Source organism: Megascapheus bottae, chromosome 16, assembly GCF_031878675.1.
Source record: "Megascapheus bottae isolate mThoBot1 chromosome 16, mThoBot2.hap1, whole genome shotgun sequence".
Taxonomy (NCBI): Eukaryota; Metazoa; Chordata; class Mammalia; order Rodentia; family Geomyidae; genus Megascapheus; species Megascapheus bottae.
In genome coordinates, this window is record NC_143524.1 from 21,704,291 (window position 1) to 21,720,681 (window position 16,391).

The window sequence follows — 16,391 nt, forward strand, 5'->3', positions numbered from 1 at the left end:
GAAGTGGTGCTGTGGCTCAAGTGGTAGAGAGCTAGCCTTGAGAAAACTCAAGGATAGTGCCCAGGCCCTGAGTGCAGGCCTCAGGACTGCCCCCACACACAAAAAAAAAACTTCTACCCTGTTATTGTGACATTCTATTGCAGAGTATACTTGAGGCTATACAATGTTACATGTAGCTCAAAGAAAACACTAATAACATATGAAATTAAAGACCTTTATTCAACAGAACAGAAAGATCTAACTAAGAAGAATATGCCATTTTAGAACAAGGCCTTCCAAACTTGGTAAAATGACAGGTCAGTCTGGTTTACCTGGCATTATGTTTGTTCTATATTTTACAGCTACAATGTACAAAATTATTTTTTCATATTATTTTATTGTAGTTAATAGAAGGGTTACATTATATTCACCAGATAGAAGATGCATTAATTCAAACATTGGTAATTAAACTCACTTTATGACCAAGCTTTTTTTTTTTTTGCCAGTCCTGGCCTTAAGCTCAGGGCCTGAGCACTGTCCTTGGATTTTTTCTCAAGGCTAGAACTCTACCACTTGAGCCTCAGCACCACTTCTGGCTTTTTCTAAGTATGTGGTACCAAGGAATCGAACCCAGATGTTGTGCATGTTAGGCAAGTGCTAGGCACGCACTCTACCACTAGGCCAAACTCCCGGCCCATGACCAAGCTTTTTAAAATGCATTTGCCTTATGACAAGTAATGTTTCCTGAGCAATTTATATATTACTCAAAGTCATAGAACTTAAAGCCATACCAGTAACAGTACTGATTTTAACCCATTAATGTACAAAAGTTAAAGTATACCCAGTGATTATAAATACAGATTCCCTCCTTGAACACTTATTAAACTTGTCATTTAAAATATGATGTAAAAAATCAACATTAATAAATTCTTTAATAAAAAATTATTTAAAAAAAAGTTAAAGTATGAAGTTAAGAAATCTCTGGGCAGGGTTATGGCTCAAATGGTAGAGGGCTTGCCTAGGATGACTCTGAGTTTAAACCTCAATACCACCAAAATGTATTTCTTCAATTAGAGATCACATAAATATTGACACAAAAAATTCAGGATACTTATACCATATACCTTAAAAATTCATGGATAGGAATCAGTTTCAGAAGGAAACCACTAGTAATTACTAAATAGACTTCAAGGCACGGCTGAGCAATGGCGTTGGGCTACTATTATAAAGAGTAATCGGGGGCTGAGCTCAATGACTCAAACCTGTAATCCCAGGAGCATTCTAAACCAAACTAGTTAGCTAATCCCTCCTCCCAAAACAACCAATCAAGTATGGTGGTACAATTTACAGACATATTGGCAAAGCTACAGTCAAATTTTTGACATATATTAATATAGAATGACCACTAAAGTTCTCAATGTAACATTAAAGTTCTCAATTGTGAGATCAAATGGGTGGGGAGGAAAGGGATTACATGCTTAATCCTAGCTACTCAGGAGGCTGAAATCTGAGGATTGCAATTCAAAGCCAGCTTAGGTGAGAATGTCTATGAGCTCCTTATCTCCAATTAGCCACCCAAGAAACTCAGAGTGGAGCGGTAACTCAAAATGGTAGAGTAAAAGCCTTGAGCAGAAGAGCTCAGGGACAGTGTCCAGACCTAGAATTCAAGGACCACAACTGAAAAAAAAATAAAAAAAAAAAAGGAAAGAGACCCCAAGTAACCAAAACAATTTTAAGAAAAAAGAAGTTTTAAGAGCTTAAACCTCCTGATTTAAAAATCTATTACAAACTTGCAATCATCAAAACAGTGTGCTACTAACAAAGACAATAAAAAGGCCAGAAGTAAACTATTGATTTATATGCACAGATGGTATCAAGGCTAGATGACACAAAAAGGTAAGTTTCATCCTTAAGTGTTTGGAAAACTGTATATTCATGAAGAGAAAAATGGAGTTTGTATCTTTCTCTTAATACCATAAAACAAAAACTAGCCAAAATGGATCCGGATCCAAGACCTAATGATATAAAATCCTTTTTAATGTTTGGCCAGAGAGTGTGCACATATATGTGCACGTACCAGTCTTGGGGACCAGGATCTGGCACAGTTGACTCAAGTCTCTAGTCTAGTATTTTGCTAGTTATTTGGAGATGGAAACAAGTGGACTTTGCTGCCCAGGCTGATTCTCCCCACGGCCTCCCAGTCCTGGGGCTTGCACTCAGGGCCCAAGCACTGTCCTGAGCTTCTTTTGCTCAAGGCTAACACTCTGCCACTTGAGCCACAGCTCCACTTCCAGTTTTTTCTATTTACGTGGTACTGAGGAATTGATCCAAGGGCTGCTAGGCAAACACTCCACCACTAAACCAGATTTCCAGCCCATGCCCAGGCTGATTTTGAATTTAACTGTGATCATCTGATCTCTGCCTCTTGAATACCTAGGAAAATTCTTTCAAACACACACACACACACACACACACACACACACACACACCTTGGTGGTGATGGCTCAGGTGGGAAAGAGTCTGCTTAGTAAGTTCAAGACCATCCGTTCAAACCCCAGAAAGGAAAATTTGAGAAGGGAATGATAGGTAGCAGTTAGCCATGAGTGATGGGGAAATGCAAAGGAAATCTCAACTGGAAGGTTATTGAGATAAACATTGTAATCTTCCAACTCACAGATGATCAGCCTAAGTACCCCACTAAGTTCACAGAATGTGACAAGATGGGCTTTTTTCAGTATTCCACCCACCTAAGGATTAACAAAAGGCAGTCAGGAAATCATTCCTAGATTAAGATCTCTAGCTTACTGAAGCCAGAAAGCCAAGCTTAGAGGTCAAATTTGACCTAGGAACCTCTCCCAACCTCCACACAGGGACTCCTTCTGGTCCCAGAGAAGAACTTAACATCCCAATCCCTTTACACAACAATAAAAACTTGTGCTGGGGTAAAAAATTATTGTTGTCACTGTAAGGACTTGCTTTTAGTCTACTGCAAATGTAATTTTTTTCCAAAAACTTTAATCTTAAAAAAAATAAGAACAGCCAAAATGGCTGCCCCACGGAAGCCCGCACAGCGCAGCTAGGGAGAGCCTGGAGCCGGCCTTCGTGGGAGAGGCTCGGGGGCCGCGCCCGCCCGCCGCGCCCGCCCGCCGCGCCCGCCCGCCGCTCAGGTTTCAGTTGCAGCCATCTCTTGTCATAACTTTTCAATTCTATTTGGAAAAACTCTGGCAAGAAAAAAAAATGATAAAGTTTTTTCTAATGGTAAATAAGCAAGGACAGACCCGACTTTCTAAGTATTATGAACATGTGGAGATTAATAAGCGGACCCTTTTGGAAACAGAGGCCATAAGAAGCTGTCTGTCACGGTCCAGTGAACAGGGCTCTTTCATCGAATATAAGGATTTTAAGCTGATCTATCGACAATATGCAGCTCTCTTCATTGTGGTTGGAGTGAATGACACAGAGAATGAGATGGCTATTTATGAATTCATCCACAACTTTGTGGAAGTTTTAGATGAATATTTCAGCCGAGTGAGTGAACTGGATATAATGTTTAATCTGGATAAAGTGCACATCATTTTGGATGAGATGGTGTTAAATGGCTGCATTGTGGAAACCAATCGGGCAAGAATTCTTGCCCCTCTGCTAATCCTTGATAAGATGTCAGAAAGCTGAATCCACCATGGAATCCACCTCAACATATGTAGCCCAGAAGAATCTGGAAGGCCACAAATGGCAAAGTGGAATAACCTTTCAATCATTATACCTATTGTTTTCCCCAGTTCTTAAATAGTAAACAAAAATGCATTTTTAAAGTATGAACAAAGCAATAGTTTCAACTAAGCACCGAGTTTTATTTTCTAATTGTAAGCATACAAATCTAAGGAATCTTTTTGGCCACTGCTTCTTTTTACAAAAGAAGAATATGTGGAAGTTATCAGACAATAAAAAATTGTAAGTTTACTGAAATAAACATGATAGCTTGAGAAAAAAAATAAATAAAAAAAAAATAAAAATAAGACTGGCATGGTTGCTCACGCCAGTAATCCTAGCTACTTAGGAGGCTGAGATCTGAGGATCATGAGACTCTTATTTACCAGAAAACCAGACGTGATACTGTGGCTCCTGGGGTAGAGCTGAAGAGCTCAGATACAGTGCCCAGGCCGAGTTCAAGCCCCACAACTGGGAAAAATAAATAAATAAAAAATAAACAAATAAAATAAAAAATAAATAGAACGATAGGGAGAAAGGTTCATGACATGGGACTTAGCAATTATTTCTTGGATATAACACTGGAAAGTGTGCCAGGCACAGTGGCGCAAGCCTATAATCCTAGCTACTCAGGAGGCTAAGATTTGAGGATCATGGTTCAAAACCAGCCCAGGCACAAAAGGACCTGAGACTTTCATCTCCAATTAACTTCTAGAAAATGGGAAGTGGGGCTTGGCTCAAGGGTAGGGTGGTAGCTGAAGAGCTCACAAATAACACCCAAGCCCAGGGGTAGGGACGTAGCTTTGAGCTAAAGAGCTCAGGGACAGCGCCCAGGCCGAGTTCAAGCCATGACCCACAAAAACAATAATAATAATAAAATAAAATAAAAAACACTGTTAAGTGTAAGCAATAAGAGCAAAACTGGGCCAGAGCTAGATCCTGAGACCTTAGTATCACAGTTTAAGGCCAGCTCTACCTCCAGGAAAGTCCCAAGACTGATCTCTAACCATCAAAAAGCCGAAAGTGAAACTGTAACTTAACTAGTACAGCACTAGCTTTAAGCAAAAACACTTAGGGATAGCACCCAGTTCCTGACTTTAAGCCCCAGAACTATCCCCCTGCCCCCAAAAGAGATCCTGAATTCAAAACCTACCCCGCCCCCCAAAAAAGAGAAATGAAAAACAATGTAGGAAGTTTAAGTGAAAATACTTTGGGGGAAAAAAATAAATAAATAAAAGATGCTTTTCTATTGAATACCTCATATACAATAGAGATTATTTTTTCTGGGTCCTTCTGTGTGCCTTAATTTTGTTACAAAAGCCTCACCTTTGATATTCTGGCTTGAAGAAGGAGAAATTCGTATGCCCTAAATAAAAACTGATAATTCTAAATTAACTGTTCAACATGCCATTCCTTTTTGTAATTTCATAGACATAAATAGGAAGCTGCTACCGCTTCCACTGTGGAAAGCATATTTTATTTCAGTACCAGTTAATGCTAAAACACCGAGGGAGAAAAGAATATGACTGCTTAACAGGGTGCTTTCTACCCACTTTGTGCTCTAAAATGCCTCAAAACCACAGACTAAAAATTCTACATTTTAAAAGAGATTCATGACCCAAATGTTCCCACCACACCTCATAAATAGAGCACCTTCTGCTACTAAAACCTTTTATGCATTCACAAGCCCTACGTGTTCCTGACAGAAACCATAGTCAAGCGGCTGAATTTAGAACATGCTGACCTTGAGCAAATCAATGCCCTTACCATGTACTTCTGGCTTCTATCACTGCAAGAGCTAGACAGCCTCACCATCTATAGTAGTCAACAATTTCTGGCCTCTCCCTGTCTATTTTAAGATATCCCTACTACATTTGTGTTACACAGTTCAAAGAAACAGAGAAACACATGAACCCTGGAAACTGGGGTATGGGATTCCTACTGGGCTGATCTGAAAATACCCCATTTGGTACATTTCCACTTCCTGCTTTCATTTAAACACACAATAACTTTTTAACAAAGAATGAAAAAAACACAACACACTTTTGTTTATTACCTAAAATCAGACTTAAAAGTAACAGAGTCATAAGCAAAGACAAATAGCAGGGTTCCAAACATAAAGTGCAAACAAATAGTGAAATACTTAATAAGCCAATTGATATTTTCAGTATAAAAAGAATTAAATAAGGCTTTTTTGTTTTAACTCTCAACCAAAAGATTTCAAAGAATGGCCAGGGATAACACAGTGCTAAATCTGATATGGAGAATAATGTAGAACCCAAATAAAGTGAAGTCATTTACTAACATGGAAACTAAATATAGGTCCAAGCAGCTGAAGCTGGAAGTTTATGTAATACACTAGCCAACCACAAAAAGCTCTTAAGACTCAATCCATAATATACAAACAGAAGGAAGAAAAGAAAGCACTATTCTTTTCATGCAATTAAAGATTTTTAAATAAATTTCCAAAAAAAAAAATCAACTAAAAAGCTGATCTTTATGGTTTGTTAAACTGAAAAATAATGTCAGGAGCAGAGAGAATCAACTAAAACTAATTGTGTGAAATTAATAAGATCTGCCCCACGATAAGCACAAAAAGAAAAAAACAATCAAACTTACAAAGAAAATGCTTGCTACTTTGTATGTTGGTAACCATTAGCTAGCCTCTAGCTTCTCAAACCACTGTACTTCAGATTGGTGTTCCATTCATTATGGCATTGTACCAACATTTGAGTCTATTTTCTTCTTCAAATTCCTCCCACAGGGAAGTGGAACTGTGGTTCAAGTGGTGAAGTGCTAGCCTTGAGCAAAAAGGCTCAGAGACAGTGTCCTGGTCCTGAGCTCAAGCACCACCACCAGCACAAAAAAATAGAAATAAAAGAATTTAAATCCCTGACAAATTCCCCACAGAACCAACACCCAAGTATGTAGGGGAGAAAAATAAATTAATTAAAAATTTATAGATACATATACATATTCATAGAAGTTTTATAAATACATTTAAAGCCTCAAACCACTAATTAAAACTGAGAATTTAAACTATTTTTCTAAATGTCCATTTACATGTCTTTAAAGTTTTTCTCCCAAGTGTTGAAATGAGGAAAGATACCGAAATTACTATAAATAAAAACTTTACCAACCCATTTAAAGACATGCATGTGATCATCAATCACATAGCATTCCTTCTTGTCTTCTACTAATATTAGTCAAATATCTTTAGCATAGGACAGCAATGTTTATGCCATTTTTCAAATTGTTTTAAAACTTCAGGCATAAATTGATCTTTTCTTCATACACACAAAATACCTTCTTTAGCAAAATTCAACACTAAATAGACAAAAAGTAGCTGTCACCTACCTGTAGTACCGAGATTGTAGGTATGTTGAACACACAGTCTTTGATACATGACTGGCCGACCCAAAGTCTATTACTTTAACTCTGTATGGCTGCCGAACAGGATCCACCAACATAATATTCTCTGGTTTGAGGTCAGCATGAATTAAACCGAGACTTTTCAATTTTTTCAGTGCAGTGGCTACTTGTTGAAGAATAGGTCGAATCACTTTTAGTGGCAGAGGACTAAATTTATTTTGTTTCAGAAAATCATACAAGTTTTGTTCCAGCATCTCAAAGACTAAGCAAGTATGGTTACGGTGCTGAAAGCATTCATAAGCTCGTACGAAGTTATATTCATCAGCATTTTCAGTGCTGAGCCTTGCCAATATGCTCACTTCTATTTGACCTTGACGAGCGTAGGAAGGGTGATTCTTCAAAATTTTGATTGCTACAATTTCATTTGTCCCTCTTTTCCAGCACTTAACAACCTGACCAAAAGTGCCTCGACCCAGAAAATCGAGGACTTCATACGTGTTCTTTATGGAACATAAGACTTCGTGTTGTACTAACTGATAGTCGCCTTCTCCAGTGGTACAATTCTGTTTTGATCCTGTGGTGGCTGTCACAACTGTCACTGGGTTTCCCATGTTGGTTTGCAACATTGCAGGAAGAATGGACAGCTCATCGACAATCTGCATTGCGCTGCTATGATTATCCAGTTCCTCACTCTTGCGCTTCAATCCACATCGCTGGGGGCCCTCTAGGAAATGTAACCTGTGTCGCCACGCCCCAATCTGAGGTACCTCCACAGAGGCTTGCTGCAGTGGAGCTGCTATGACCTTTGTAGCACCTGCAGTGTTTTTGAAAACAACAGCACTTGTCTGCAATGAAAAACTGTGTCCTCGAGGTCTATGAAATGGTATCTTTGTCTGAAAAGCACTATCCTTTGTGAGAGAATGAGAATTTCCAAAGTTTCTACCATTCACATAGGTCCGTGGATAGTTTCTTTCCTGGAAAACACAACTGCTTGACTCTACTTTGAGTTTCTTCACACTACAAAAGGCACTTGACTGAGTTTGATAAACGTATGGTGGGTAGACCAAGACTTGTGAGGCCATACCTACAAAAGAAGAAAAGCAAGTGTTAGCCAAAAAAAAAAAAAGGTGGGGGGGGAGGAAATCATCAAATTTAAATCTCAGGGGAAATGCACAATTTGGTAAAATAATAATAATTCCTTTAAATTTTTCCAGTTGGAGAACATGTGGTAAAAATAAGGCACTCTGGGGGCTGGGAGTTTGGCCTGTGGTAGAGAGCTTGCCTAGCATGCACGAAGACCCAAGTTTGATTCCTCGATACCACATACATAGAATAAAGCTGGAAAGAGTGCTATGGCTCAAGTGGTAGAGCTCTAGCCTTGAGAAAAGTCTAAGGACAGTGCTCAAGACCTGAGTTCGAGCCCCACAATGGCAAAAAAAAAATAGGGCCGCGAGTTTGGCCTAGTGGTAAGAGTGCTTACCTAACATGCACAAAGACCAGGATTCGATTCCTAGGCACCACATGCACAGAAAAAAGCCAGAAGTGGTGCTGAGGCTCAAGTGGTAGAGCCCTAGCCTTGATAAAGTCCAAGGACAGTACTCAGGCCCTGAGCTCAAGCCCAGGCAAAAATAACAATAACAATAATAATAATAATGATAAGGCACTCAGGTCAGATGTGGTAACATCTGTATTCCCAATCAATATTTCCCAGGAGGAAGAAATAGAGATGGAGTATTGGGAGTTTAATTTTAGCCTAGGCTACATTTAAAAAAAAAAGGGGGGGGGAGTGGAAGGAAGGGTGGGAGAAGATAAGGAAGACCACTGAACTAAAATCTATGAAACAGGATAGAAGCATGGCTCAAGTAGTACAGCACTGCCTAGCAAGTTCAAGGCTCTGAGTTCAAATCCCAGAAAAGAAAAAATGTGAACCAATAACAAGGATATAAAATATATATTATATAAATATAGTTTACCATTCCCTAAGCCTAGAGCTGAAGAACTGACGTAGACTGGGGATTGAATGTATAGCCTGGACACTGACGCTGAGTATTTTGCTCAAGGCTAACATTCTACCACCTAAGCTATAGCTCCACCTCCAGCTTTTTGTGGTAACCAGTATGCTGCCTGTTTTCAATTTTTTATTATGCGGATTATTTTTTGCCAGTCCTGGGGCTTAAACTCAGGGCTCAGGGCCTGAGCACTGTCTTTGGGCTCTTCTTCAAGGTTAGCTCTCTACCCCTTGAGCCACAGCATCGCTTCCAGCTTTTCTATGTATGTGGTACTAAGGAAATCGAAATCTGGTCTTTGTGTATGCTAGGCAAGCATTCTATCACTAGGTCAAACTCCTGGCCCTATGTGGATATTTTTTAAGACATTATTCAAACAACAGACCTTAGCTCACTTATTTTTGAAAAGTAGGTTATACCTATATTTGAAAAAATAGGTTATGTTATAAATCATTCTAAGCTCCCAGACTAAATGACATCCTCTGTATTTTACCCCTGTATCCAAAAAGGAGCTGAAGTTAGTGAGGGTAAAATAACACACATTCTAACTATACATTACCATTAAATACATAATAATTTTGTAAAAGATATTTTATCCCAATTTAACACAGGTATAAAAAAGAATTAAATACTTCTACTGGCATACTTGATTTTCTTTCCTATAACTATTATTTATTGAGCTCATTTTAATAAGGTTTCTTTTTCAAGCTGTGGTTCTGAGAATTTATATAGCATGAAATACAGCAAGTGCTGCACTGTGTAAATGGACAGAAAACATACACAATAACAAAAATCCTCAGTACCATAGCTTGAAAAGGAAACCTATTAAAATGAGTCAGACAGGTATTCAATCTGCCAATCCAATTATTTGGTCTATCATTCATCAAGTAAACCTAAATCTAAATAGCCATTTGATAGAATCCTCATTTTAATATGCCATGTTCTCATATTTATACCAAAGAAATTCAGAATTTCCCTAATAGGAAAATCTATTTGCAAAAAAATCTATAAAAATTAGAAGATAACTGGGCACAGTGGTTCACACCTGTAATCCTACCAACTCAGGAGGCTGAGATCTGAGGACAGGGGTTGAAAGCCAGCCAGGGCACTAAAACCCATGAGACTCTTATTGCCAATTAACCACTCAAAAACCGAAAGTGGAAGTGGTGCTCTGGCTCAAGAGGTAGAGTGCTAGCCTTGAGCTGAAGAGCTCAGGGACAGTGCCCAGGCCTGACCGGGCCCAAGTCCCATGACCAGCCCTCAAAAAAAGAAAAATTCTAATAACAATATCCCTCAATTTGCTGCTACGAAAATTAAAGTTCAGAAAGACATTCCAATTAGAACCAGGTTATAAAGTTAAGATGTGATAAAAAGGGAAAGAAAACATACCCTACATTTGAGATTAAAGGTATAATTTATTCCTCTTTCTACTTTATTTTAAAAAATCAAAGCCAATCACCAGTGAAGAACACCAATAATCCTAGCTACTCAGGAGACTGAAACTGAGGATCATAGTTTAAAGTCAGCTGTGGCAGAAAAGTCTTTGCAACTTTTTTTTGTGTGTGTGGGTGGGTCATGGGGCTTGTCCTGAGCTCTTGAACTGTAGGCTACCACCCTACCCTTAAGCCAAGCCCCATTTCCTATTTTCTGGAGGTTAACTGGATTCAAGAGTCTCAGGTTCTTTTGTGTCTGGGCTGGCTTTGAACCTTGATCCTCAGATCTCAGCCTCCTGAGTAGCTAGGATTACAGGCATGAGCCACCGCTCCCAGCTAGTCTTTGCAACTCTATCTCCAGTAGAACAGGACCAAGACATGTGAAATGGTATCAATATATGTGAATTAATGCACCTTCTATCTGGCAAATATTAATTACAATAAAAAAATCTGACAATTTTATATAACATAAAAAAAAGAACAACAAAAACGGAACTATGGCTCAAGTAGTACAATGTCAACCTTGTGCTAAAAAGCTAAGGGACAGCACCCAGGCTGTATTCAACAGATTTTCCTCCCTTGGCTAGTTTTGAATCTCTATCTTCCAAGTCTCAGAGGGCTGAATAGCTAGGGGTATAGGTGTAAGCCACTACCACTAGCTTTATCATTCTTTGAATGAAATGAAACTCCACTGAAAAATCCTTTTTTTTTTTTAGTGGGCTACTACACTACCTCTGGGCCTGGGCCATGTCCCTGAGCTCTTCAGCTCAAGGCTACCACCCTACCCTTAAGCCAAGCCCCATTTCCCCATTTTCTAGAGGTTAATTGGAGATAAGAGTCTTAGGTGCTTTTGTGCCCAGGCTGGCTTTAAACCTTGATCCTCAGATCTGGCGTGAGCCACCATGCCCAGCTGATTCTCCTAATTTTTAAACTATATTACCTAGACACAGATTAACAATAAAACATTCTTTGTAATAGCCATGGCTGTTAATGGGTGAATTTGTTCAAAGTACATATGTGCATGTATAGAAATGTCACAATGAAATCCCTTCATATTGAAATATATGCTAATTTTAAGCTTTGCACAGTGGCAGTATCTAGCCAATGAGGTTTATCCAAGGCACGATTATTGCTAATTGAAATGTATACTAATTTTAACAAAATAATTTTTCTGAAGAATTAGAACAGTCTTTTTCTTCCAGCCTTGAGTGCAGTGCTGAGAAATTGTGAGAGATTTTGAGTTGGACATGATGAAACGTGACTATAATCCCAGCATTCAGTCAGGCAAATAACAAGGTCAAGGCAAACTGGGCTATGCCACCTTAAGACTCTACATCAAGAAAAAAAACAAAAACAAAAAGAAAAAACCAGGGCTGGGAATTTGGCCTAGTGGTAGTGTTTGCCTAGCATGCACGAAGACCTGGTTTCAATTCCTTGGTACCACATAAGAAGCCGGAAGTGGTGTTGTGGATCAAGTGGTAGAGCTCTAGCCTTGAAAAAACCCAAGGACAGTCAGTGCTCAGGCCCTGAGCCCAAGCCCAGGACTGGCAACAACAACAACAAAAAAAAGAAAAAACAGCAACCACAAAAATAAAAGTCATGGTAATTTGCAATGGAGTAGCCCTCTTAGAGCCTTACGGTAATACACTAAAGATAATCAAGCACAAGGACTCGGCAGAGCATAAAGATAGGAAGAACCACAGTCCTTGCTGCCGTCATTAGTAAGCTGCATTCTGGATGTCTCTTCAGGTGTGATGGAGAGAGCTTTGTCAGTGGGGACAAAGAAGGCAGGAATACCTAGACTTCCCCATAGGACCAGAAGGATCCTGTGATGGGTCTTCAGATATGCTACAAGATTCCAACAGATGCCAGTCCTTTGTACCTTCCTTGGCTAATGGTAACATCATTCAATCCCTGCCTGTCATACAGAAACTCTGGTGGCCCTGTACCCACAGAGATCTCAGTAGCCCCAGCAATAGCCAGAGTTAACAGAGATTAACAGCCTCACAGCCCATGAACATATGGGTGGCAACAATGACTTTTATAAACCACTTTGGGGCACTTTGTTAAACAAGTCATCCAGGCAGTAATAACTGACATAAACTGTTTCTCTGACCAAGGCTCTGTCTGTGCAATGAGCTGGCTGCTGAGCCTGAAGCCAAACTTCCATTTCCCATTACTCCATCCCACCTGCTGTGTGCCATGGGAAAGTTCTAGACAGTTTCTAGGTCAGCGTCTTCATTTCTCCAGTTGAAATGTGGAATCATTTCCAAATTCCCTTTTGTGGGAGTTGAAAATTATTTGTGCCTCTATCAGTTTTGCAGTAAGAATTGCTGATCCACTCCAGCCTTGGTCAAGCTCAGGACAGGTTGAGAGATACCAGCATAGGTTAACACTGTCATTTCCAAGGGCAGGTCAGAAGAACGTACTTTGCCTTGTTGCTTACACACCAGTGTTTGCAGCCCTGAGCTACCACGTGACAAGTGTGACACATGCTGTAAGGAAGCCAGGGCTATGAGAAAAGGCCAAGCATGGGTGCTCGCAGCAGTCATCACTCATCAACTAATTTTCAGTCCTCATGCTCTAAAGGACTAATCTCAAAAGAAATTTTTAAAAATAAACTTGGAGAGGGGCCAGGAGTTTGGCCTAGTGGTAGAGTGCTTGCCTAGCATGCACAAAGGCTCAGGTTCGATTCCTTGGTTCTATACACATAGAAAAAAGCCAGAAGTGGTGCTGAGGCTCAAGTGGTAGAGCTATAGCCTTGAGAAAGTCCAAGGACAGTGCCCAGGCCCTGAGCTCAAGCCCAGGACTAGGAGAGACAGGGAAGGGGTGACATTGCCCAAAAAGAAATGTACTCTCTACCTGACTTATGTACCTATAACCCCTTATAATAACAAAAAATTAAAAATATATAGAGATGAATATCACATAACACATTCCCAGACATCTGAAAAAATAGAGGTGATATGCTATAAACAATTATAAAAGAATACAAAGACAAAATGTAAATTACCAATTAACCTGACTACTGAGACTCCCTGTCATGTCCAGGTATTAAGTCTTCCCCATCTCTTACCCCCCTCCATCACATAAAGTAACAACCAGATAAGATAAGATAAGATAAGGTATGTACCATGTTTATGAATTATATGCTGTGCTACACACACAGGAATTACTAAAACCTGAAGAGAGAGCCCAAAACACTGTTTGGTAGTTTTATTTTCTATTTTTTTTAAATATTTTTATTGTAATTAATAAAAGGGTTACATGATATTTGCCAGATAGAAGGTGCATTAATTCACATACATTGATACCCTTTCACATGTCTTGGTACCCATTACCCTCCCCCCCACCCCCCCTATTTTCTATTTTTTTTTTCATTGTAATATATACTGTGTTACACTCTTCAGCTACATTATTCATGACTTTGTCATTTGCTCTTATAAACTAAGGAAGGAAGTTTTGAAATATCATCCCTTAGTAAACTAGGACTGCCTATAAAGTATTACTCAGGAATATAGTAAAGACTCTTATTAGAGTAATCGTTAAGCTTCTAGACCTCAGGCTTGATTATTTCAAGTACTTTAACCTGACATATGCTAAATGTGTCCACTCAGAATGTCTGTGTTGAAACTCAACTTCCAGAACTGAGGTCTTTAGGAGGTAGCTAAGTCATAAGAGCTCCTTCCCACTAATGGGAAGAATGCTTTTTTATAAAAGAGGCCTTTCAGGCACTGGTGGCCCACACCTGTAATCCTATCTACTCAGAAAACAGATCTAAGGATCAAAGTTTGAAGGCAGCTCAGGCAGTAAAGACTGTGAGACTCTTCACTACACGTTAGCAAAAGTATCTCAGGGATAGCTCCCATGCCCTGAGTTCAAGCCCAGGACTGGAACAAAAACAAAGGCACTACTCCTGAACTACTTTGGAAGCTAAGATCCAGAGTATAAGTTTGAAATCATGCTTAGCAGGAAAAATCTGAGAGATTCTATCTCCAAAAATAACCAGCAGACCAAGTGCCGGTGGCTGACTCACCTACCTATTGAGGAGACTGACATCTTGGATCATAGTTCAACGACAACCTAGCCAGGAAACTCAGACTCTTTTTTTTTTTTTTTTGCATTTTTTTATTGTAATTAGTAAAAGGGTTACATGATATTTGCCAGATAGAAGGTGCATTAATTCACGTACATTGATACCCTTTCACATGTCTTGGTACCCATTTCCCTCCCCCCCCCCACACCCCCTAGAAACTCAGACTCTTATCTGTAACTACCAAAAGGCCAGAAGTGGAGGTGTGGCTCGAGTAGCAGTGCACTAGCCTTAAACAAAGAAGCTCAAGGACAGTGCTCAGGCCTTGAGATCAAGCAAAAATGGTTGGAGGCATGGTTCAGTTGTTAAGAGTGCTAGTCTGTGACCAAAATCATAGTTTTGAGTCTGAGTCCTGGTATGGGACCTTGGAAAAAGAACAGCAAAAGCTAGGATAGAAGCACAGTTCAGTTGATAGAGCAAGCAAGTTGAGCATGAATGAAGCCTTTAGTTCAAATCCTAGTATACTAGAGGTGGGATGGTGGCAGAGAGGCTTTGGTGCTAGTAGTGGTGGTTCAGACCTGTAATCTAACAAAGCCAGTATGGGCTATATATCAAGACACTGTCATAAAAAAAAAAAAAAAAACTGCAGAGAGAGAGAGAGATAGGCAGGGGGAGAGAGACAGAGACAGACAGAGGGAGAGAGAAGGAGAGAGAGACAGAGAGACAGACAGGGAGCTTGTAACACCCTTTCCACAGGTTGACATCAAAGCTAGAGGTAGGTACATCTTTGAAGCAGAGCCTTTGTTCACTAGCTACTGAATGTGCTGGTGCCTTGACCTTAGACCTTCCCAATGTACAAAAGCATGCCCAATAAACATCTTTTATAAATTACTCAGTCCAAGGAGTCTTATGATAGCAATCAAATAGACTACTGAATACATTTTACCCATCCACTCTGTAAACTTTAAATCCCATCTGATCCCTCTCCAAATGGTTCTCATCTTTTCACACTGCTCCAACTAGCAATGTAACCAATACTGACCACAGTCTGGTCTGACTACTGCTAGATGAAGTGAGATATTTTTTGCCCTTTTTGCTGTTGTTTTGGCTTTGGGGAGTCAGGTTCTCTCCACATGGCCCTAGGATGGCCTCTTTCAACTCTACTGCTTAGCCTCCCCAGTTGCAAGACTCCAGGCATGTGTCACCATACCCAGTTAGCATCCTCATTTTTCATTACACATAATATCTAGCTTTCTGAAAGAGAGAAGATAGAAATACTTTACTAATGTAGTCAATTCATTAGCTAATATGAAATTTCTGAATTACTTTCTGTCAAATTCTGATATGTAAGAGCTCTTCCATTAAATATATTCTGACATGACAAAGAGATTTAATAATAAAAAGTAATAATGCCATGCATTCTCCTTATTAAATTTCTTTCCTACATGCCAAAATCTCTACTTTTCAAGTCTTCTCCTTTTAAAAAAATATGATTGTGTATATATAATGGACTTTATCCTTACACCATTTTTAAGTGTTCTATTCAGAGACATAAAGTACATTCATATTGCATGATCACCATCATTCCAACATCCCTCGTATTAGCCAAACTCTACAGTCAGTAAACAGTAATTCCTTGTGTTCTTTCTCCTATAGCAATCACTACTGACTATGACTAATCTAGTTATAACTCATAACTTGTCTCATACAGTATTTGCCTTTTGTGACTTACCATATAGTCTTTAAGATTCCAAATAGTAGGTGGTGGGATTTTCTTCCTTTGTAAGACTAAACAGCATTTGATAGTGTGTATGCATTTTATTTATCCATCTTTGGATACTTGGGTTGCTTCTATGATTT

General features: G+C 39.3%; 1 protein-coding gene and 2 pseudogenes across 7 annotated transcripts in view; 2 read left to right on the plus strand and 1 right to left on the minus strand.

The window, feature by feature from the left end:
• The window catches only part of Hipk3 (homeodomain interacting protein kinase 3), a 71,625-nt gene that overhangs the window by 35,601 nt on the left and 19,633 nt on the right, over nt 1-16,391 (minus strand). For all 7 annotated transcript variants that reach the window (XM_090347916.1, XM_090347917.1, XM_090347911.1 and 4 more), the window contains exon 2: nt 7,045-8,143. In XM_090347916.1, the coding sequence (XP_090204042.1) occupies nt 7,045-8,143 (1,099 nt within the window). The remainder of the gene's footprint in view (nt 1-7,044; nt 8,144-16,391) is intronic.
• On the plus strand, nt 3,142-3,651 carry LOC150052999 (AP-4 complex subunit sigma-1 pseudogene; annotated as a pseudogene).
• LOC150053000 (U4 spliceosomal RNA) lies at nt 11,575-11,694 on the plus strand (annotated as a pseudogene).